The 25,221-nt window shown below is 37.0% G+C and overlaps 1 protein-coding gene across 2 annotated transcripts in view; it reads right to left on the bottom strand.

The window, feature by feature from the left end:
* Window positions 1–870: 870 nt before the first annotated feature.
* XRCC4 (X-ray repair cross complementing 4) overlaps window positions 871–25,221 on the bottom strand; it is a 291,910-nt gene continuing 267,559 nt past the window's right edge. For both annotated transcript variants that reach the window (XM_069592579.1, XM_069592580.1), the window contains one exon: window positions 871–1,500. In XM_069592579.1, the coding sequence (XP_069448680.1) occupies window positions 1,389–1,500 (112 nt within the window). In that variant the 3' untranslated portion in view covers window positions 871–1,388. The remainder of the gene's footprint in view (window positions 1,501–25,221) is intronic.

Raw genomic sequence — 25,221 nt, 5'->3', positions numbered from 1 at the left:
TTCTGAAAAATTTTTTCTTTGTATCAAATCATCCAGCTAGATTTCAGTCTTTTAATGAGTTGGTATTCACAGTGACCTAGTAACTTAAGGCAACTAGATCATCTGAGTGTCTACACTGTGATGGACATGCTTTTATTTCTTCAGTAAACACTTATTAAGCCACTAGGAATCCAGCCTTGTCCTAGGTACTGGCAGGTGGAGAGAGAAAACAGATGGTCATGCCTCTGCTATGATGGGGCTTACTTTCTATAGGCAGACAGACTGGGGACTGTGGGGTAGGGACAGTGGTAGGTTAGTGAGAGAAAGACAGATAAATAGAAGGAAGGAGAAGAGAGAGATAAGAGGCAAGAAAAAAATAGTAATTCCAGACAGTTATACATAAAAAGAAAATGAAAGTTGCTCAGTCGTGTCCAACTCTTTGCAAACCCATGGACTATAGTCCATGGAATTCTTCAGGCCAGAATGCTGGGGTGGGTAGCCATTCCCTTCTCCAGGGAATCTTCCCAACCCAGGGATTGAACCCAAGTCTCCCACATTGCAGGTGGATTCTTTACCCTCTGAGCCACCAGGGAAGCCAAGTGATACATAGAGTGAAAAAAACATTCCAATGGGATAGAGTGACTGGGAATATGCACATCTTTTTTAAAGTATATTTCAGAGCAAGCACCTTGGAGTAGGAGACATCTGATTCTAGATCTGAAAGGTGAAAATAACCAAATGTACAAAGATCAACATTCTAGGCAGAGGGACCAACAGTACAATCGTTCTGAGATCTTGAGATCTCTGAAAAACATGCTTTGATACAAAACGATGTTACATTTACATTAATATGCACTCTATAAAGACCTGATACTAGAGTAAAGGAAAACGTTAAGCAAGATAACATTTTATTGAGAATACAAAATCTTCAATCAAAAGTTTTATCACCAAATTTTCAGATTGTGCAAAAACTAAACTAGATTTTGCACATCATTTCACAAATTAAAATACTCAAACATCAGTGTTTAGAATATGATTATTTGAAAAAGAATTTGTAGACATTCTATTTGTCCTATTTTCAAAATCTTCCTAGACAGGATAGACAGCTATTACATATAATATGTATGAAATGAATAAGGTACATGTGACCTTTTCAATAAAAAGGTCTGAGATTTTATGTAATTACAGGCATGCTGAATAAACATATTAGAATAATGTACCACTGTCATCAAATCATATTTTCATACACATGTGTAATCCATTTTGCACGATGGTTTCAGCTCACTATGTATGTAATTAAATCGTAAGGTGCCCTAAGGGCCGCTGCTGAGTTGAAATTTTGTTTTTGCAGTTTAAAGAATGGGATAGAAAACATAGTCTTGTGAATATCAAAGTACTTTTTGAGACAATTAAATCTCATCAAAGAGGTCTCCTGGACTACTATTTCTTAGAGTTTCTAAGGACATGTTTTCAGCTGAGCCATGATCCTTTTTCGGCATCTCAGGTAGTGGAGGATCAAGCCTAGAGTAAAAAGAAAAAAATCAAAATAATTTTATTTAGAAAACCTACATACAGAATAAAAGAAAATTTTAAGAGACACGTAAGTGAAATAAAAGTTAAACCCTGTTCCAAACTGTTGCATTAACATAAAGATAAATGAAAGGAATTTAATTTCTTTAACTGCTTTGGAATTAATCTGCCTCTTTTCTGAGCTAATGAAAATTCAAAGGCCTTACTACAATATTCATAATTAAGGTCAAGAAATAAGATATTCTCTATGCTGTATTTTTATGTCAAGATACAGGTTTCTCAATCCATTTCTTTAATAATTTCAAAACAATTTACATTTTCCTTCACCTCCTTTAAATTCTAACTATGAACACGCATTTGAAGCTCAACAGCAGGAAGTTCTGATCACATAAATTTCTTTTAGGGGTCATTCAATTGTACATGTGTATATAATGCCTTGTTGTATTAGCAGCTGTTGATGAAATGCTGTTGGTCCACAATCATTTACTGAATCTACATATCTTCCTTTAGTGAGTGAATTTCTTAGTTTCAGTACTGCAGTTACTATATCAATGGACTAACCTCTATATTTACGTAAATAGTCTCTGAGTCCTAGGGTAAAAGGCATGATCACTAACTCATAATTAGTCTTAAAAGTGGTGAACTGGAAGGTAACAGCTTAATCAAAAGAAGAGCTTAGGAATGTATATTTATGCCCTTGTATGAACCTTATCAGAATCAACCCAGTAATATGCAAAGAAATACCCATATTTCCAACCACAAAGTTTGGTATAGCTAAAAAAGAACAGGATTTGAAGTCAGGACTCTTAGGTTGGAATTCAGGTCTATTTCTTATTAGCTAGGTGACTTCAGGCAAGTCAATCTAACTGGACCTCTGTTCTCTCACCTGTAAAACTGAGATAATACTACCTGCCTCAGAGGTGGTCTAAAGATTAAATGAGATATTATCAATGAAAATGGTTATAAATTCCTACAAAACATTTGGAAACCATTATTTTTAGTCCTTGATACAAAATAAACTATAACAGTGCTCCTGCTAATAGCTTCTTTAATTTAAAAGAATAATCAACTAAAAATCCCCAAATGTTGAATATGTTTAGATGAGTATTTCCAAAAAGCCTGTACTCATACTTAGTTGTACAGATTGCTAAAGCTGAATCCTCTACAGGGTCCTCCTTGGCCTCATGACTGCATACAATTAATCATGGCTGGCTGCCATTAGACCTGGGACAGCTCTGTCTTATCCTGAGCAAGCCAAGTTTGGACAACCTAACCCTCACAGGAATGCTGAAGTGCTAGGCATTAGTGCATTCTCAAGATGACAAGTACTACCCTCTGGGAGAATCAGTATTAAAATTAACAACAAATACTGACATAATTACTTTAACATGTAATTGAATTTCTGAAAATATATTCTATAGAAGGAGAAAATTATACAGTACAGAACAAAAGCATAATTATTACATGTATAAGTTCTCAATGTCAACTCAAAACACATTACACATTTTTGTCTAGCTCTAAATGTCTTAGAATTACTTTTTCTTCTAGCAAAAGAGAGAGTTGAATTATTTTAATTAAAAAATCATACATGGAAAAACTTCTGTAATTTTATTCATAGTCTAGACACTGTACAAGCACAACACAGACAGCCATCAATTTAGTTTAAAAAATAAAAAAAGCAATATAGGACAAAGGGACCACTCTGAAGTGACAAGTTTGAAGGGAATTGATCCCTGTTTCTCCATTTCAGATTTCCATCTCTTTCTAGCCATGAGGAGCCCAGGAAATAGATTTTGACACTTCTGTTCTTAGTGTCTAGTACATAGTAGGTGCTTAGTGAAAGCTGTTCCATGAATGGAGATCACTGTTCTACAGATTCCATATTTGTGGTAAGTGAAGAGAATAAATTAAGAACTCTCCCACACCCAGATAAAAAGTTTAAACATTTTTATAAGTAACACATGTTTATTGAAAGACTTTATAAAAATTCTGAAAAGCATGAAAAAGAAAATGAAAATGTTCACCATCCTGCTTTGCATTATTTGTGTTTTCATGTTTTTCTTTACAAATATGAGATCATATATATAATTTTGCAGCTTAATGTTTTTACTCTAAAATATATTATCAGTATTTCTGCCATGTTGAAAAATATAGATCTATTGCTGCTGTTGTTGCTGTTGAGTTGCTCGGTCATGTCTGGCTCTTTGCAGCTTCTGGACTGGAGCACATATTTCCCTGTCTTTCACCATCTCCTGGACCTTGCTCAAACTCATGTCCATTGAGTCAGTGCTGCCATCCAGCCATCTTGTCCTCTGTCATCTGCTTCTCCACCTGCCTTCAATCTTTCCCAGCATCAGGGTCTTTTCTAATGAGTTAGCTTTCTCAACAGATAGCCAAGAGACTGGAGCTTCAGCATCAGTCCTTCCAATGAATATTTAGGACTGATTTCCTTTAGGATTGACTTGTTGGATCTCCTTGCAGTCCAAGGGACTCTCAAGAGTCTTCTCCAACACCACAGCTCAAAAACATCAATTGTGTGGCATTCAGACTTCTTCATGGTCTAACTTTCACATCTATACATGAATACTGGAAAAAACCATAGCTTTGACTATATGGACCTTTGTTGACAAAGTAATGTCTCTGCTTTTTAATATGCTGTCTGGGCTTGTCATATCGTTTCTTCCAAGGAGCAAGCACCTTTTAATTTTGTGCCTGCAATCACCATCTGCAGTGATTTTAGAGCCCAAGAAAATAAAGTCTCTCACTGTTTCCATTGTTTCCCCATCTATTTGCCACGAAGTGATGGGACAGGATGCCATGATCTTAGTTTTCTGAATGCTGAGTTTTAAGTCAATATTTTCACTCTCCTCTTTCACATTCATCAAGAGGCTCTTTAGTTCTTCTTCACTTTCTGCCATAAGGGTGGTATCATCTGCATATCTGAGGTTATTGGTATTTCTCCCGGCAATCTTGATTCCAGCTTCTGCTTCATTCAACCAGGCATTTTGCATGATGTACTCTGCATATAAGTTAAATAAGCATGGTGACAATATACAGCCTTGACGTACTCCTTTCCCAATTTGGAACCAGTCCATTGTTCCATGCCCGGTTCTATTACTTCTTGACCTGCATACAGGTTTCTCAGGAGGCAGGTGAGGTGGTCTGGTATTCCCATCTCTTTAAGAATGTTCCACAGTTTGTTGTGATCCACACAGTCAAAGGCTTTGGTGTACTCTATGAAGCAGAAGTAGATGTTTTTCTGGAACCCTCTTGCTTTTTCGATGACCCAATGGATCCAATTTGATCTCTGGTTCCTCTGCCTTTTCTAAAACCAGCTTGAACATCTGGAAGTTCTTGGTTCACATACTGTTGGAGCCTCATTTGGAGAATTTTGAGCTTTACTTTGCTAGGGTGTGAGATGAGTGCAATTGTGTGGTAGTTTGAGCATTCTTTGGCAATGCCTTTCCTTGGGACTGACCTTTTCCAGTTGTGTGGCCACTGCTGAGTTTTCCATATTTGCTGGCATATTAAGTGCAGCACATCAACAGCATCTTCTTTTAAGATTTGAATAGCTCAGCTGGAATTCCATCACCTCCACTATACTCACCATTAATCTTAAATTGTTGTACTAACAATTAATCCACTGATGACTGTTTGGGTTGGTTCTATTTCTTAATGCTCTTATAAATAATACAACAATTAAAATCCTTATACCCATATCTTAGCATATTTATCATGTTATTTTTTCATGAACATGCTTATTCCAAGCACTCATGCTAAGAGGTGAAGTCTGAAAGCAAATAACTCAGAGAACCTGTATCTAAAGTCTTAATAGAAAGTGAGCTAAACAAGTATTTTTAAAATGTGAGTTCCTCTATTTCTAATTAAATTGCAACCATTAGTTATGGCCCACTTTAAGTTCTAAATCTTCCATGAAGACTTCTTTTTTTTGTTTTTACTTTCCAAATTGAGGTTAGTTTTTATTTTCTCTGATCATTTAAAGTACCTAATATCTGCATCCAATATTTCAATACATAGTTTTTCATTTAATCAATACTTAAATATGTACTATGATCAGCTCACTGTGTTAGGGAAATATATCAAATTTGATTGGAGATGCTTATTCCTTGCAAGAAAAGTTATGACCAACCTAGACAGCATATTCAAAAGCAGAGACATTACTTTGCCGACTAAGGTCCATCTAGTCAAGGCTATGGTTTTTCCAGTAGTCATGTATGGGTGAGAGAGTTGGACTGTGAAGAAAGCTGAGCACCAAAGAATTGATGCTTTTGAACTGTGGTGTTGGAGAAGACTCTTGAGAGTCCCTTGGACTGCAAGGAGATCCAACCAGTCCATTCTGAAGCCCTGGGATTTCTTTGGAAGGAATGATGCTAAAGCTGAAGCTCCAGTACCTTGGCCACCTCATGCGAAGAGTTGACTCATTGGAAAATACTCTGATGTTGGGAAGGATTGGGGGCAGGAAGAGAAGGGGACGACAGAGGATGAGATGGCTGGATGGCATCACTGACTCGATGGACGTGAACCTGAGTGAACTCCAGGAGTTGGTGATGGACAGGGAGGCCTGGCGTGCTGCTATTCATGGGGTTGCAAAGAGTCGGACATGACTGAGTGACTGAACTGAACTAAACTGAACTGCCACATAATCTGCCCCTCAGGAAGCTTTCAGTTAAACTTTTTACCTTCTCCATTTATTTTCAAATATGTTTTTCATCCTCAACATTTTATAAGTAGCTTTAAGGCAAGGATTGTAATATATTTTGTTCACAAAATTCCTTTAGGAGTGTTATAAACATTATATTAAGACTTAGGATTCAAGTATATTTTTAGTTTTTATGGGCAACATGGTTCAACAGGAAGAATTCTGAATCCAGGTTGGGAGATCTTTATTTACGCTTTATCACATTAAGGTTTTGGCAAGTGATGGCACACTTCTGGATGTCAGTGTCTTAATTTAAGTTGTAGAAGTTAGGGTTAATAATATAAAAGATCCTGGAGTTCCTTTAGTCCCTAAATTCAGAGATAGTTATGCTCAAATAGACTACTTTGCAAAATATAAGCTCTCAATAAATACCTGTGGAATAAATGAAAACTATGAATTAAAAAGGAAAGGTTAATGACGGAATGAGAAATCATCATTGCACAAAGGCTAAAGTATAAGGACTTTTCAAATAAAGTGAATAAATGAAGCTTCTCCAGAACATGACAGCCTTATTAAAAAATGGCTATAGCCTCAATATGGAGAAGGCAATGTCAACCTACTCCAGTACTTTTGCCTGGAAAATCCCATGGACGGAGGAGCCTGGTAGGCTGCAGTCCTTGGGGTCACTAAGAGTCGGACACAACTGAGTGACTTCATTTTCACTTTTCACTTTGATGCATTGGAGAAGGAAATGGCAACCCACCCCAGTGTTCTTGCCTGGAGAATCCCAGGGATGGGGGAGCCTGGTGGGCTACCATCTATGGTGTTGCACAGAGTCGGACACGACTGAAGTGACTTAGCTGCAGCAGCAGCATAGCCTCAATAATATAGTTGCAGAGAGTTCTATGTTTTATGACTTGATTTCACACTGCATTAAAATACACACAAACACACACACACTAGAGCTTGAATCAAACTGCATTACCACCATCTAATCAATAGTGTAGATTAAAAGTTAGACTGGCACAAGAATTATTCATCCTGGGAAAGCTTCCCTAAAATGTTAGAATGAATAATTGACTTTCTCTTTTAAATTTCTCGGAGTTGGATTACCAACAACTTTTAAAATGATATTTCTAGTTATTGGCTCATTTTGTAAAGAAATTTTCTCAGTCAGGTTTAACACTGATATCAGCATGGCTGTAACATCAGCCTTTTCTTATCAAATGAGAACCATCAGTATTGTTTAGAGTGAACTACTTGCATTTTATAACATACTCTGAAAACAATATTTCTGAAAAAATGTCAACGAGCCAATTTGAGCAGACTGAGAGGTTCAGGGAGATGTATAATGATTGATGGCATTATGACACTTGACAAATTATTCTCCTTTGACTATGACATGAACAATGGTTCTAAAGTCAAAACCCAAAAGTCAATTTGTATGTGGGTTAACTGGAGAAGGAAATGGCGACCCACTTCAGTATTCTTAACTGAGAAATCCCATGGACAGAAGAGATTGGTGGCCTATAGTCATGGTGTTGCAAAAGAGTCAGACATGACTTACTGACTAAACAAGAAGAACAAACTATACACGATACACATACAATTCAATTCCAGGTGAATTAAACAATTAAATGAGAAAAGGCAAAACTTTAAAGCATTCAGAAGAAAATAAAGCAAAATACGTTCAGGATCTTAGAATAGAGATGTTCTTTTTTTTAAGGTAGAAAGTGAAACCATGAAGATAAAGACAGATAAATTCAGTTACATTAGAGGCATAAGAAATAAGTACAAACATCTTAAAGAGATGGAAGAAATCACAAACTGAGAGGAAATACTGCAACATATGCTACTAACAAAGGATTATTATCCAAAGGTACAAACAATTTAAAAAAACCCAACATAATTTAAAAGCATATGCCAAAGACTACAGAAACTTCCAAGAAGAGGGAACAGTGGGGCCAAATAAGCATATGATAATTATCTCAACTTCATTAGAAACCAAGGAAGTTTCAACCAAGCAAATAAAAAACAGGATAAAGTATTTTACACCAGATTAGCAAAAACAAAAATGTCCAACAATAGCAAAGATCACAGAGAACATGAAATGACAAGATGAATTACTACTGGCTGGAGTGTAAATATTTGAAACCACTTTAGATAACAATTTGGCAATAACTGTCCAGGTATATGAAGATTTATGTACTTATAACCAGGAATTCTGCTTCTAGTTACATACTCTGGCAAATATTTGCATATGTGTCAGGAGATAGTAAGCAAATGTGCATTGTTTATAATACTGAAAAACTGAAAACTACCCAAATGTCTCTCTACATAAAAAATGAGCAAGTGAATTATAGATTTTTTCACACAACAGCATACACACATGCATGAATCTCAAACACGAGATGTTGAGCAAAAAAGCAAGGCACAAAATAATACACAATATGGTTCTATCTACTTAATGTCAAAAACATGCAAAACTATATAATGTTACTCTTTGAACAGGGGTATGTATGTATCTGTGTATACATGTAATAGCTTGGGATCTTATTTGTTCTCTCATTACAATGCTCTCAGATTTCGGAGTCTTGTGATTTTGGCTGTTGTGAAGACAGTGACACGGAAGGGGCAAGTTGAGTACTATGCATAAAGGATTCTGTTTCAGTTATAATGAGTCAGCCTGAAGTGACCACACGACACCCAAATAGAGACAGATGCTGAGTAGGTAAATGCTTATAATATATAAGCTTATAAATATAGAGCTCAGGGGAGACTGATTACTGGACTACATGTACAGAGACAGCAGTCACTGTCATATCACTGGCCGCTAAAGACAAATGAGCTGAAGAGACGCCCAGAGAGAGTCTACCTGAGACAAAAAGTTTGGTATAGAATCCTGTGCACGTGTGCGCGCTCAGTCATGTCTGGCTCTTTGAGACCCCGTGGACTGTAGCGTGTCAGGCTCCTCTGTCCCTGGGATTTCCCAGGCAAGAATACTGGAGTGGGTTGCCAGTTCCTTCTTCCAGGGGATCTCCCAACCTCAGGGATCAAATTCATGTCTCCTGCACTGACATATGGGTTCTTTAGCACTCAGTCAATGTGGAAAGCCTTATAGAATCTCAGGAAATGTGAAAACTGCAGAGGCAGATGGCAAGAGAGAGAGAGATGAATAAAAGATTGAAATAGAATGATTCAAAAGTTATGGGGAGAATTAGGCAAGAGAGCTGTTGCAGAAGCAAGAACCTAGTGTATTTTGTATGCCCATGGCTTGTGCTACTCCCATTTCCCACCCAAAATGCTGGGTTTCTATACAACTTTGACTGCTGAATCTGTAAACACACGTTAGGTAAATTATTTCACCCACTAAGAATTATCTGGAGTTGAGAAGAATAACCTGGAAGGATGTTGCTATGCTTGTGATTCATTATAGACAAGAAGAACAGACAATGTTTTCTTTGGGGAGGAAAGATAGTCAAGTTCTCAGACTGCAGCCATCACAGCAAAAATCTAGCAAAATGGCCAATGGTCAATGCCTGCCTGGCCACCAGTGTAGGGCATCTGAAGTAGCTCTTTCTCTCACATTATGATGAAAGTTATATCCGTATCTATGTATAAACAGAGAGAGAGAGAGAGAGAGGGCGCGCGAGCTTTCCTTTACTACCAACTTGCCTGACACCCACTCATCTCATCTCTGACTCTCCTCTGGGACTGGGGTAAAGGTCAGATGTGCAGCAGGGATGAAGATGAGAGATGAGGTAAGGGCAATGCAATGGAGACAAACAGAACTGAGCACTGGCTGGGACATACATTACCTGGCAATAATAAAAGTCAAGTACTTAATGGCTTGTTTTTCAGAATGTAACAAATCGAACCATCATCAAAATGATGACAAAAAATAGGCAAGTTCAAGTATTAGGTACTTGCTACTATTAAATAACTAGGCAGCTATCATACCGGCCTTAACAGAGTTGCCATTATGGAACAAACTCAGAGAAACATCTTTTAAATGCAAAAGTTATAAATAATGGGCTTAAAGATTTGACATCACCAAAGTTACCACTGTATTTTCAAGTTAAATATTAGTATTAAAAAAAAATATTTGAACCTCAAATAAATGGGAAAATAGCTACACATTTCTAGCTGACCTTATAAAAACCAAAAGTGTCTCCCAAATAAATTAACAGACTGAAGTCATCAGAATTCAGTAAAACAAGTGTTGAACATTGTCTGGAATTCAACAGACCAAGACAGCATTTCAACAGTCTGAGAAAATGAAAAGAGGCTGAAGCTTTTTTTTCTGGCAACCAAAATGGCAAATAAAAGAAATTGCATTAGCTATTTTCAATTACATTCCTAAACATTTTTTTCTAATGAATATTCCTTTGCTGTTTATCAAGAACAATAAGAAAATAGAAATATGCTTTGAAATGAGTAACTTTGAATAAAACACAGAAAAGAGAATTATGAAGAGTAAACAACCAATGCTAAAATGCACTTGTATACCTTATAGATACTGGGAAAGAATAATTATACAATTTCTCTGTAAAATATTCATATTATGAGTCTGAAAATAAGATTATCTAGTTCTATCTAACTCAACATCTAAAGTCACAAGACATTAAGATAAATACATCCATAATCCACAACCATGCCAGAATTTATGCAAGAATTTCACGATAAATGGAAGGATTTCGTCCTTCTTGCTTAATTTAGATAAATAACATTACTCTGATAATTCATTAGATGAGCAATATCAAAGTCCACACATACTTTAAAAAAACTAATACTTGAAAAATCCTATGTTAAACTTCCTGTATTCCTTACACGTTTTGAAGTGGTATAGGTGACATTTGTTTCTAGTGATCTGTGCCTATAAAAGTAGAAAATTGTCATATTAATAGAAAATGATTTTCCACAACTTTAGTTTGTTTTTTGCCACTTGGTGTGCTACAAATGAAGCTTCCCTCACTAGACTAGAAGCTTCTCAAGTAGAATGACTCTGCTTTACACACCCAGGCTCATCCATGTTCCAATGAGTTCATGTTTTAATTAACAAACAAATGACCGGATGAGGTAAACAGTATTATTAAGAAGGCTCAGTAAGTTAAGCAACCTGCCCAAAGCCACACAGCCAGTAAACATGCATGTGAGCAGGCAGGCAGGTCAACAGTGGAATGAGGACATTAGTCTAGGTTTCCCTTACTCCGAAATCCATACCCTTCTTGTTACATCTGTATATGGGAGTCATTCATTCTTATTTCTATTTCAGAGGAAGGCAGCTTGGTGTTGTTCAGTGTGTCTGAAAAAGTACTCTAAATGAAAAAGATTTCACTCTAAAAAATGAAATCTGTGGTCCAAATGTTTGGAAAATATTTATTTTTCTCCATTAAGTCCTGTAAGTGTTTCATGTGCATATTATACATTTAAAGCTATTGAAGTTCTTCCATAAACTTGTTTAATTATTAAGTAAAATGAAAGCAAGGTACAGGAAAGTGTGTGTAGAAAATTAGAGTGTGTGTGTACACACACACATTTATATATGTTGTGTATGTGCATTTATACATATATATATACATACATATATATATGTATGTTTCTATATGTATATATATGTATATATAATATCAGAATATCTCTGGAAGGATTCACAAGAAACTAGCAATGGCTGACTCTGGAGAGAGGAGCTTGAGCTGAAGGATGGATAATTCTTGCTGGATATTCTCTTAAACTATCACGATTTAAAAAAACTATTTATACACAGATTATATTTTTAATGTTTTATGAAAAAGAAATGTAGCTTGGTTATCCTCAGTTTTACAAATGAATTTGGCAGCTGAAACCTCTTTTTCACTCTCTCTCAACTACTAATATCCCAAGAAACTAGTGTTCATGGAACAGCCTGCATTGATTTCTTTCTCTAGAATGAAACATCTACTAGCCTGAACCCAAAAATGTATTATAGTGGCCCAATGAAGGAAATTAAAAACACAGAAAACACACACACACACAGAGAACTCTACTTCAGGCTACCAAGAGAAGTGGAAAACACATGGGCAGAAAATAATGCCCTGCCATGGAGGTTAGTGACTCCTAATGAACCAGGGACCAGGAGTGATCGTTTTGCCACCATGTGGAACCAGCTGTTGGTTTCCTGCGGCTGCTGTAACTAATCACCATAACACAGTGGCTTAAAACAACACAAATTCATTATCTTACAGTTCTGGAGGTCAGCAATCTGACCCACGTCTCACTGGGCTAAAATGAAGGTGCTGGCAGAGCTGTGTTCCTCTGGAAGCCCCAGCGGAGAGTTTTCCAGAGGCTACTCCCTGTCTCCATTCTCAAAGCCAGCAATGCAGGTGGGTACCTTCTCTTAGCATCTCACTCTGGCCCTGCTTCCTTGGTCTCATTTCTTCCTCTGACTCTCCTGCCTCTCTCTTCTTAAACAGCCTTGTGATACACTGGACCTATCTGGTTAATCCAGGATAATTTAGCCACTTTTAGGGTCAGCTAGTTAGCGACTTTAATCTATCTGCAACCTTAATTTCCTTCTGTCATGTGCTCTAACACAGTGTCGGTTTCCAGGAGTTAAGAGGTAGACATCTTTTTACTGGGGGTATGGAGGAGGAAGCATTAGTCTAGCCTTAACTTGGTTATGGCTCAAATATTATTCTAATCTATGAGTTTAAACGTTTCAGGATCACTTAAGAGAGAAACAGACCTGAGTAAGTGCAGGACTCCCAAGGCCCAGAGCTAAAAGAAACCTCCAAGATGACGGGCGGAGGCGTCTGCAAGGTCTGGGCAATATGAACTGAAATGAAAAAGAATCCACACTGGGGCTTCTTATCTAGAGATGAACTGAACCAGAATCAGAGTCATTGAGAGAGGCTGGCTGTCACATCATCCATCATCTACCCTATCCACTATTTACTGCTTGCTTACCATGGGTCAGAGACTGTGCGAGATGCTTGGGATACAAAGGGAACAAACAAATGCTCCAAGGCGGAGGTAACCCTGAGTGCTGAGCTCCTCTGAATCTACACTAACAACAGCCCTTGTCTAGGGGATAACAGCTGCTTCACTGACAGCTCTAATGAGTAAGGCTGTTAAAGAACCACAGACAATGCCACCTTCGTGGGTGTATGACGTTGCTGTCAGTCACACAAGGCCACAAGCTTAGAGGGGCTTCATCTCTGCTTTCATGTTCTGTTGTCACTATCTTGAAATTCTTAATAATTCTGAACAAAGGGGCTCTGCGTTTTCATTTTGCACTGGGCCTGCAAATTATTATAATCTGTCCAAACGCGGCACTTTCAGCGACCTTGTACACCAGACTCAAATCGAACCTAACAATTGCTCATATTTATTTTGGACCAATAAACAATGGGACTTAAAAAAAAAAAACTGGTTATGTACTGCTGTATGGACTCATTCTGTCCTCTTCAGAACCTAGTTTTGATCCTTAATTACCCTAATCACTAGTAAACCTCTTTTCTAACACTTAAAAAGCACTTGCTTTTTTTCTTCAGGGAGATACTTGAATTTTTACACTGGTAGCATTTTTTTTTTCTTTACCTATAAATAAATAAGAATGAATGCAGTTTCCTGGCAAATAAATACTCTGCTTTGTGAGGTTTCTCCTTCTCCTCCCTTGCCTTGCCTTCTCTTTCTCTCTTGAAGTTCTGTGATCTTTTGTTTTATAGTAAGAAAATTTGGTTTCTATTTTAATTAGATTTTCCCATTATTTTAGCACTTGCTAGTGGACTTGATTCTTAGTATTCTCAAAATTGCCCACTCTAATTAATTCCTTGGCTCACCAAGCAGCAAACCTGTCCTGAGTGGCATCCTGTGCTGTGACCTACCTATCTCCTTCTCTTCTGATCTACTGAGTAGCAGTCTGCCCCAAATTGTTCCTGAATATTTTCTGGGCTTTTCATGGAATGGGTGGCCAAGGATCATGTGGCAGCCAGAAGTTTTAAAGAAGACAAACTATCCTGGACAATCATCAACCTCATATAACTTTTAGATAAAATGAGTATCATATAAGTGATACAGAAAAAAGAACAAACAAAAAACATTTCTTCACAAAGTATACACATAATGTGGTATTACTGGCAAATGTAGAGGGTCTCTGCTCAAATTCTGGGAGATGTTCTGTCTGTCTTAAGGAAATGTGCCAGAAACTGCGAGAAGGCAGATGGAAGCAATCTACAAAATTCTGAGGATTCTGATTTTGAATTAAAAAGATTAAACTTTACAGTTGACTTTAAAAACACAACCAAAGTGTAAAGTAAAACTATTGTATGGACTGTTTTTAAAACAAATCACTATACCTCACAGCTGGTGACAAGTCACTGTGAGATAAGGCAGAACAAGCCATGGAGGGTTCAGTTCATGTGCTCAGAATGACTGCAGAATGACCCGTCTAAACTTTTTGCCCTTAAAAAGTTTATTACATGCATGGTGTCACAATTTCAAGAAAAGCTCAAAAGTCACAACTAAACTGCAATTCAGTCCACACAGAAAGCTGTTGACTACAGTTGTGTGTTATGTTTATATATCTTTACTAAGTACTATACACTTTCTTACTGTGAGTGATATCTTTATGATTACATAAATTACCAATTTTTTTAAGAATTTTTTTAGTCAACTAATGTTTATTTTTAGGAAGTAGCAAAAATGCAACATATGGTTCCAGTAGTGTTTTAACTGGTACAATTTGGTCTTATTTTTTTTTAAATGTCCCACTGCAATCAGAGTCTGTAAAAATGTAAAAATAATCGTAATTATCCAAAATTCATAGTGGAGGAAGCTTTTACATGGCATTCAGAAGTATCATTAACAAATGTAATGAGATCAATGTTTTGTAAAAGCATTGGTTTGATTTGCCAAAATGTGTGACTGGCTGTAGCATTTAATTATTAAGGCTTGAACAGACACATTCAGTAAATAACTGATTAGCAATTTAAATAACCATTGTTACCTAACTGATCTTATTTTGCTCTTATAAGAAAACTATATATGTATGTATCTTGGCTTTGATCATCTGCAATCTGAGCTATCTAATTACTGACTTTTCTCCTTGCCTTTTAGTGCTTTCTCCCTCAGATCGTCCAACTGCTATGAATGAACTATCTTTCTACAACACAAGTCTGATTATTACTTTGTACTCCAGCAACGCTTTAGTTGAAACTCCCTTGGCATAGCAAAAAAAAAAATTACAAAATGTCTAGCTTCACGTCTGCCTTTTTGGCTCTAACTAGCCAGTGCACTTCCACAACAAACTTCTTGTCATCCACCAAATGCATCATTCAGTCTTCATTGCCATACTTTTCCATACTGTTCTCTCAGTTTAAGAACTCTTTCTCCTACCTTCTTTACTTAGTAGGCTCCTATTCTTCACTAAAAGCCAAGTTCAGATGTCCTTGCTTCTGGGAAACCTTCCTAGGCAGAGGAATGAATTCTCTCCTGTTCTACTGCAGCACATCTTAAATCAAGTAGGTCTTTGTTCCTGTAAACACTGCGGTGTAACAAACCACCCTAAACTTAGTGGCACAAAACAATGCCAATTTTATTATGCTCATACTTTCTGTGAATCAGAAATATGGAAAGGGCACAGTGAGGATAGTATGTTGTTGTGCCACGGTGTCTGGGCCTTAACTGGGGGGTACTGGAAAATGGGCTGACATGATGGCTGGGAGCTGGAGTCCTCTTAAAGCTCATTCACCCATATCTGGTGCTGGCTGGGAGCCCTGAAAGACTAGGACTGGTTCCTGGAGACTCTTCAGTGGCCTGGCTCCTTGTAGCCTGGCAGCCTAGGACAGTCAGACTTCTGCCATGAAAGCTTAGGGCTGTAAGCATGAGGTGCCTCTGCTGACTTCTTGTTCAGTTGCTCAGTGGTGTCCAACTCTTTGAGACCTCACGGGCTGCAGCACGCCAGGCTTCCTGTTCTTCACTATTTCTCCGAGTTGGCTTATGTCCATTGAGTCGATGACACCATCCAACCATCTAATCCTCTGTTGCCCCCTTTCCCTCCTACCCTCAATCTTTCCCAGCATCAGGATCTTTTCCAGTGAGTTGGCTCTTTGCATTAGGTGGCCAAAGTATTGGAGTTTTAGCTTCTGCATCAGTCCTTCCAATGAGTATTCAGGGTTGGTTTACTTTAGGATTGAGTAGTTTGATCTCCTTGCTGTCCAGGGGATTCTCAAGAGTCTTCTCCAGCACCACAGTTTGAAAGCACATTCTTTGGTGCTCAACCTTCTTTATGGTCCAGCTCTCACATCCATACATGACTACTAGAAAAACCATAGCTTTGACCTATGTGGACTTTTGTCAGCAAAATGATGTCTCTGGTTTTTATCTTCTGATAAAGCAAAAGCATCACTTCTGCATTCTACTGTTTACAAACACATCAAAAGCCCATCTAGATTTAAAGGGAAGAGACATAGAAACCACTTTTCAAAGGAAGGAATATCAACCACAGACTTTAATTCCGCACATCTTTGGTCACTTATGTTGTAAGCAATTGGAGAACAAGGACTATGATTTAGAATTACTGTTTCTTTCAAAATTTGGCACAGTTCCTAAAAGAACAAACTGTGTGTGTTGAAATAGACTAAGAAATGTCTTATTGAGGATGTTTGCCTTTTTTCTCTCAGAGTTGAGCATGAAAAAAGCTTTAGCTAGTTTCATACACAATTTGCACAGAATAAAAACCATTCCAGATCAGAAGGGCAACTCTAGATTTTTAGAAATGCAATCATATAAAACTTATACTTAAGGAAGGAAATTTTAATTTCTTACAGCTTTTGCTGACCACTAGTTAGCTCACTTTCCATTATGAAGTAACTTAAATTATTTTTTTCTCAAGTAGTTTTAGATGTTTACAAATTTATATGCTTACAAGTTCACACAAATACCACTAAGTTTAGTTATACTCCACTTCACTGGAATGGTTGGGAAGGGAGATCTATGGTTAAATGAATGGTGTTTCAATCCTCATGGCTAAAACCCTCACGAGTAAATGTTGGTCAACTTCTAAGTAAACATACACTCAAAAGACTCTAGTTAGTTGGATTTTCTATTAACTTAAGTTTCATTAAACTGTTGTTCTTGTTATTATTATTACTTAAGCGTTAGGACTGTTGATTAAATTTCTAAATTTCTGCTATCTGCTTAAGGAAAAATAAGAAGCAATTACACTTTCATTCCTACTGCAAGTAAAAGTCAGAAGTGAAATAACATCTTCAGCTCCATACATCCTTTATTCTGAGAAGAAATGTGACTCCTGTTAGCAACAGGGCATTATCACCCACAATCTCACCATCAAGACCAATGAAGAAGAGGGGTCAGATTTCAAAAATCAGAAACCATACACAGAAATTAAAATGTTACACCAAGAAATTCTAACACTTGTTTGGAATTAGGAAAAGCTGTCATCCATAAATTCACATGTGGCCCCAAAAGACAACCATGAAAATTGAACAGGCTATAGACATGCAAGGAAAATAGTCAGCGAGATTCTACAGCCTGATCATAATGTCACTTAAAATATATATATAACCCTCAAAGTCCTCTCAAAATGTTAGTGGGCCTCTATGGATGGAGAAACAGAGAAACTTTCAAAATCTTCTTTTAAATTGCTGTCATTCTTTTTTTTTTTTTGCTTCTGAAACTGCAAAAGAAGAAAGATGTTTGGCATTTCCTAATCTATCACTGAACACTTTTCTATTAATGTAACTAAGAAATTTGGAAGTAACTAGAAGGAGCACTAAAAATTGCATTTGTAAGAATCTTAAATTTACAGAAGGCAGGAACCATGGTTGTCTTTGTGTAGTTTAACCACACACAGGAGATTAATGATTTAGGAAAGAGTTGTTCTTAACAAAGTGTGTTTGAACAAACTAAGGACATTTTTCAGAAATGTTATAAATAATAGATTTTTCTCAGATCACAAAGACTACTTAGCCTACAATATAAACAAACTATTAGAAAATATTAAGGAGAACTAGCGGTCAACATGGAGAAGGCAGTGGCACCCCACTCCAGTACTCTTGCCTGGAAAATCCCATGGACGGAGGAGCCTGGTAGGCTGCAGTCCATGGGGTTGCTAAGAGTTGGGCAGGACTGAAGCGACTTAGCAGCAGCAGCAGCAGCAGTGGTCAACATAATTACAATAACCTGTTTTTCATACATTCCTTACTTCGATTAATATTTTATCAGTGTAAGGCACTATGCTAGCCTATGAGATGAACAAATAAAACGTAATCTCAGAATTTGAAAATATCACAGTCCAGCTGAGCAAAAATGTATTTCAATCATTCAATATAACATGCTGTGGTCAAGTATCTACAAAGTATTGATTTATAAGGTTAAAACACATTTTAAGTTCAAAATCTAGATGTCAGGAACACATCTGTGTTTATATAAGGCTTACTTGTACTTGCAGTTGTACACATAAAAATTAACACGTTACACATAAAATGCTATTTGATGTTTACTACATGGTGATTTCCCGTAACTCCTGAAGAGACAGCTGACTGTTAAGATTAAAGATAAGCTTTATTCATAACAGTAATTACTGCTTTCTTTCTTCAAGCAACTTTTCCCATAAAGAAAATGGAATTGACTGCTATATCAGAGCACTGAATATTTAAGAGAAACATTTGTTTATATTCATGAGAGTTTCATTAAAATAATAGTAGACAATATCCAGACAAATCCAATCCAAATATCCAACATTTAGGTGGGATGAGGTTAAAAGGTTATTTCCACATCTGAATTTCCCTTCTAGGTCCAAAATTATAGTATTGCATTTTCAGGATAGAAGGGGATAGAGCAACATTTAGGTTTCATTCAAAGTTATGAGTCTAGGGACTTCCCTGGTGGTCCAGTGGCTAAGACTTCATATTCCCAATGCAGGGGGCCCAGGTCTGATCCCTGGTCAGCGAACTAGATCCCACATACTACAACTGAAAATCCCACAGGCTGTGACCAAGACCTGGTACAGTCAAATAAATAAATACCTAAATAAATAAACATTAAAACAAAGCAATGAATATAAATTTTCTATATTATTTTCTCTCCTTATTTTGGGTGTTGAATCATAATTTAAAAAAATATTCCTTAGGGTGAAATAGTTACTTCTTAAAATAAACATTTGGCAAAAAGAAATAATGAATTATCCTAAGTCTTCTTATGAAAACTTGAGCTTCAAATACAGAAATTTTAAAATTCTATAACATCCTAGTGGATGCAAGCAACAAAAAACTATTTGAGGTTTTTATAAAGTAATATATATGCATATTACAAATAATTTTAAAAATTCATTAAAATAGAGTAAAATAAAGATTATCCCAGGTGGTGTTAGTGGTAAAGAACCAATCTGCCAATGCAGGAGATGTAAGAGAGGAGGCTTCAGTCCCTGGATGGAGAAGATCCGCTGGAGGAGGGCATGGCAACCTACTCCAGCATGCTTGCCTGGAGAATCCCAGGGACAGAGGAGTCTGGTGGCTACATGTAGTTCATGGTGATCACAAAGAGTCGGACATGACTGAGCAACTAAGCACAAGTACAAATCTAACCTATTATAGAAGCTAATTGCTTTGTGTTTGCTAGCTGATGTATGCGCCAAATCCTTTTTTCTTAAACATGAAATAAATGGTTATTATTAACTTGGAGATAAGGTAAAGGTTCTTTTTTTCACAGAATTCAGGAAGAGCCAGAGTGGACAAGGCATCTGAGCCTTGTGTACACAGGACAATTAAAAGGACAAAAATGAAACAAAGGTGATTTATTCATTGAGAAGCTTCTTATTCACTGAAATATTGATATTTTAATTCAAGGATACATAATTATGCTCTGATGTCACTCTGCCACACATGAAATTGAAGAGAATAATTTAAGAGGTAAAAAGATGACTTGATAAGAAGAGAATCTTGACCTTATTCGGTGCAAATAAGAATCCCAACTAGAAATTTTAGATGTTCCAAGAACAACAGTTAACAGTTGTTAAATGTTCTCCTTATGCCAAGCACTGTGTTAAAATCTTTATTCATGTAATTGTCACAACAACCCTATGCCCTATATGGTTTCTATTTTCCAGACAAGAAACCAAACCTTAGATATTTGAGCAACTCGCCCAAGTTCTCACTATTCATAAATGGCCAATGCAGGACTCGGACCCAGGCCTGCTGGCCTTCTCCATGCTTTTAACCAGTGCCTCTTTCCCTTTTTCTCTTTGCCTCAAAGGTTTTTTCCTTCATTATTACATGCTTACACTCGACTAACCCTTGAATCCTCAGCTAAAATCCTATACCTTCATGAAACTTGCCTTGAACTTTGTCTCTCTGAAAATCTCATATCACACATCTTTATAAAATTATCCTAATATAAAGTAAAGTAGTTCTGCTCAAAACAAGATAGCTTTATGTGTTACCTGGCTAATTATAATGTGTGAAATTGAAAGCTGTGCCATTTACAGCAAATATTTCTTAAAGTGCAAAAAGGTGTTTACAGTCAGATTATAAACTCTAATTTTCCCTAAAGTCATTAACATCACCATCTTAATGGACATATACTTAACAAACATTTGAAGGTGAATTATGCTTTACTGGATATTGTCTGCATAATATTAAATTGACATGGTCACTGCCCTCTTTGAGCTTACAATCTAAAACAGATGTCATGGTATAAACAAGCATAGAAAGAGATAAAGGTGCCTACATACATCTGTTCAACAACTGAAATACAATGCATGAAATATTTATATCATGTTCCAGTCACAGTGCAAGTTGGGTGTGTGTGTGTCTGTCTGTGTGTGTCTGTATGTGTGTGCAGAAGATTGAAATGCTCACATTCAGGGTCGAGGTAAGGATTTTTCAAATGCAGGTTTTGTCTGTATAAGAAAGAAGGCAATGGCTCACATCTGGGCAACTGGGACTTTACTAGAAGAATACAGATGTCAATCACCACAGAATAACCACTGTACACATGTGAACCAGATGCTTCCATGTAAAATAACCCAGGGTGTTTCACAGATGAATCACTAAAAACGTAATTACACATCAGTCCTAGTTTATTGGTAACAGGTCCACTTATGTGGAAGCCATATGGTACTATCCATCCTGAAGTAGTGGAAAATACAAAAATGGGTACTTTTAGATGTTAAAATATAAACTCTTCTTCTGCTGCTTTGCTGTATTATCCTTGTGGCGAGGTAAGTGATGATTACATGTGTTCAATCAAATGTCTTTGGGACAGATGTCTGTTGCCGCATTTTACCAGTAAAGATTGTGCCAATAAAGTTTACATTATATCCTCTCCATTTCAAAGGAATTAACTTCAACAGCAAATAAAATGTTTAGTGACCACACAACTCTTCTATATCTAATTAATGACCGTTAGGCTAAATATTCATTTACAGTACCTCAGAATGTGAGCTCAGTATTAAACTACTACAAAGGTTTTCTTTTGCATGTAGTTCAAATATTGACTCCATATATATGCATTCATTGCAGTTAAACAAAACCCACGGAAAAGCTGTCAGGAATCATCCATGTTCTGCAGCACTGATTCTCTGAGCTCCAAGGGTCACTAGTCTGCGTTTCAGAAAGCTGTCTACCCATTTACATAATCGACCGCTTGTGTTTCGCATGTGTCAGGGCACCGTCTGACAACTAGAGATGGTCCTCTTTAGTTAAAGCAAAGCCTTTCAATTTTATTCTTCAAAGAGGCTTTTTAAAACAAATAAAATCAGCATGCCAAAGTCTACTCCTAAGGAAAGCTTTGGTTAGGAAACGATATACCAGGAGGGCACACACCATCAAAGGCGTCTAGAGTATTGTTTCCACCCATCCCTGCTGTATTCGAAGGCTGAGGTAGACACAGTTAGAAGTATTCTCAAATAACCTGGGCCCTTGGGACAAAATTCTGAGCACTATTTTAATGCTCTAGCCCAGGTTTTTCTTTTTCTGTTTTTTGTTTGACTACATAGTCAAAATGCCTTGGCATATTGATTTGCTATGTCTTCCCCTTTCCATAAAAGGGAAAACTCAAACCTGTTACCTCAAATTACCCGGTGTTTTCAATAATGTAAAAAAAGTTTTATGCAATGTTTGATGCATACTATATAAATACATATAAGATAAAATCATCATAATAAGTCAAACTAATACATTGCTACCACTTAATTTAAAAATATAAAGTCACCAATACGGGTATATCCAACATGCTTCTTCGCAACCTTCTCCCCTTGTCTTCCTGCACAGAAATAACCTTATCCTATTATTGTGTGTTAATCATTACTTTGCCTTAAAAGGAGAGTTTTATAACATATGTCATCCTTGTCACTCAGTTGTGTCCGATTCTTTGTGACCCCATGGACTGCAGCACTCCAGGCTTCCCTGTTTATCACCAACTCCCAGACCTTGCTCAAACTCATGTCCATTGCGTTGGTGATGCCATCCAACCACCTCATCCTCTGTCATCCCTTCTCCTCCTGCCTTCAATCTTTCCCAGCATCAAGGTCATTTCCAATGAGTCAATTAGAATTTCTCATAGGTAATATGCCCAGGATCTAAATTCCTAGGTCATGCTGTATGTGAATGCTTTAACCTTTTTACAGAATAATCCAGACTCTTTTTCAAAATGTTTGACCTAATTTTCATTCCCATTAGCAGTGTTTAAAAGTTCCTGTTGATCAGGGAATTCCCTGGCAGTCCAGAGGTTATGATTCGGCACTTTTACTGCTAGGACCTGGGTTCAGTCCCTGGTTGAGGAACTAAGATCCTGCAAGCCACAAGGCATAGTAAAAAAAAAAAAAAAAAAAAAAAAAATCAACTCCTCTCCAAAACTTGATACCATCAGAACTTTAAGTTTCTGCTAAAATGATGTTAAATGTATCTGTACAGAGATATATTAAAAGAATTTTACTTTTTAGGTTGAAAGAAAAAGGAATTTCTTTCCTTTGAAAGAAATTTGAAATATCAAATTGAAAATAAACTGAAAATCTATTTGAAAATATCATTTGAAAATAAATTGCCAATGTGATGTCCCTGCTATCTCACTATTTTAGTGAGTTTATGAAATTAAAAGACACTTACTCCTTGGAAGAAAAGTTACGACCAACCTAGATAGCATATTCAAAAGCAGAGATATTACTTTGCCAACAAAGGTCCGTCTAGTCAAGGCTATGGTTTTTCCTGTGGTCATGTATGGATGTGAGAGTTGGACTGTGAAGAAAACTGAGTGCTGAAGAATTGATGCTTTTGAAGTGTGGTGTTGGAGAAGACTCTTGAGAGTCCCTTGGACTGCAAGGAGATCCAACCAGTCCATTCTGAAGGAGATCAGCCCTGGGATTTCTTTGGAGGTAATGATGCTAAAGCTGAAACTCCAGTACTTTGGCCACCTCACGCGAAGAGCTGACTCGGAAAAGACTCTGATGCTGGGAGGGATTGGGGGCGGGAGGAGGAGGGGACGACAGAGGATGAGATGGCTGAATGGCATCGCTGACTTGATGGACGTGAGCCTGAGTGAACTCCGGGAGTTGGTGATAGACAGGGAGGCCTGGTGTGCTGCGATTCATGGGGTCACAAAGAGTCGGACACAACTGAGCGACTGAACTGAACTGAACTGAACTGACGATCACAAATGTCCTTATAAACATCCTCCTACTTAATCACAATACACCATCAAAATCAGAAAATTAACACTGACATATTACTGCCATCTAATCCTCAGCCTCCATTCAAGTTCCAATAGTCCCCAAAAGATCCTAACAAAAGGGTTCAGTCCAAAATCACACACAACTTCAGTAGTCACATCTCTTTAGTATCCTTTCTCACCTCCTCAGTCATCTCTTGAGGTACTTTTGACAATTAAGGGCCAGTTATATTGTAGAATGACTTTTTCTCGTGGTTTGATTAAAGTTACGTACCTTTGGCAGGACAATGGCAGAAGCGCTGCTATACTCTTTTTATTGCAACTGCTCACGTGGTATATGATTCTAATTTGTACCATACTGATGCCGTTCACTTTGATCACAAGGTGGTGTCTGCCATGCTTCTCTACTATAAAGTTTCTTGTTCTCTCTTTGTTACTAATGTGTTTTATGAAGAAATAATGAAGGTGACCATCTTTTCATGTTTGAAAGTTATTTGTGTATATCTTCTCTGAAATGTCTGCTTAAGTCTTTGGCCCATTCTTCCATTGCTCCCTGCCTTTTACTTTACTGATTTAGTAAGAGAACACAAATTTTATCTCAATTATATAGGTTGCAAATATTTCATCTTTGTACCTAGTTTGTTATTTTCAAATAATACAATATTGAATTGAAGTAGTGATCATAGGGTGATTAATCTGAAAAAAAATGCTTCTATTTCTCATGAGGTTTTGTTATGTACATAAGGAAATTCCTATAAAACCTCATTTTCAAGGAAATGTAGTTTGAGTGGTGAGTTTCATTAAATTTCTACATGCCAGTTGAGTTGATCATATATTTTTTCTTTTTATCTATTAATATGGTATATCCTGATTATTCCTTCCTGAAATAAAACCAACTTTTTTATCATACATTTTTCATGCTTAAATTATGCATGGTTAGATTTAGTTTTCTGATACTTTTCAGGATTTTTCTTTTCCACCTATGTTCAGGAATCAGATTGGTCTGTAATTTTGTCAAGCTGTTACTTTTTTTTTTTAGTAACTGAGGTTATGCTAGCTTTACAGAATTAGTTGGGAGTATTCTCCTATTTACTTTGCCAGAAAAGTTTGATAATATTAAAATGATTTATTCCTTGGGAAAGCTGAGGACTTTCCTCCAGAGAGGATTTGTGTTTATTTCTACTGAGGGCAGGGGGCACTATCCCAGGGTGCTCAGGGCCTAGTGTAGTCTTTCAGTGGCTGTATTCAATCAGCACTTTTATCTTAGGGCAGCTCTACTTTTCAGTTTGTTTACTGTTCATAGCAAGGTGCCTGCTTTGCTTTCAGCTTGTTGTTTCAGTCTTGAAGATCCTTACAACTTCAATCTCATTTTTTTGTGTGTGTGCACT

The sequence above is a fragment of the Ovis canadensis genome, chromosome 5 (genome assembly GCF_042477335.2).
Source record: "Ovis canadensis isolate MfBH-ARS-UI-01 breed Bighorn chromosome 5, ARS-UI_OviCan_v2, whole genome shotgun sequence".
NCBI classification, from domain to species: Eukaryota; Metazoa; Chordata; class Mammalia; order Artiodactyla; family Bovidae; genus Ovis; species Ovis canadensis.
The sequence above is the reverse complement of the archived record's forward strand: the minus strand, read 5'-3'. Positions and strand labels throughout refer to the sequence as shown.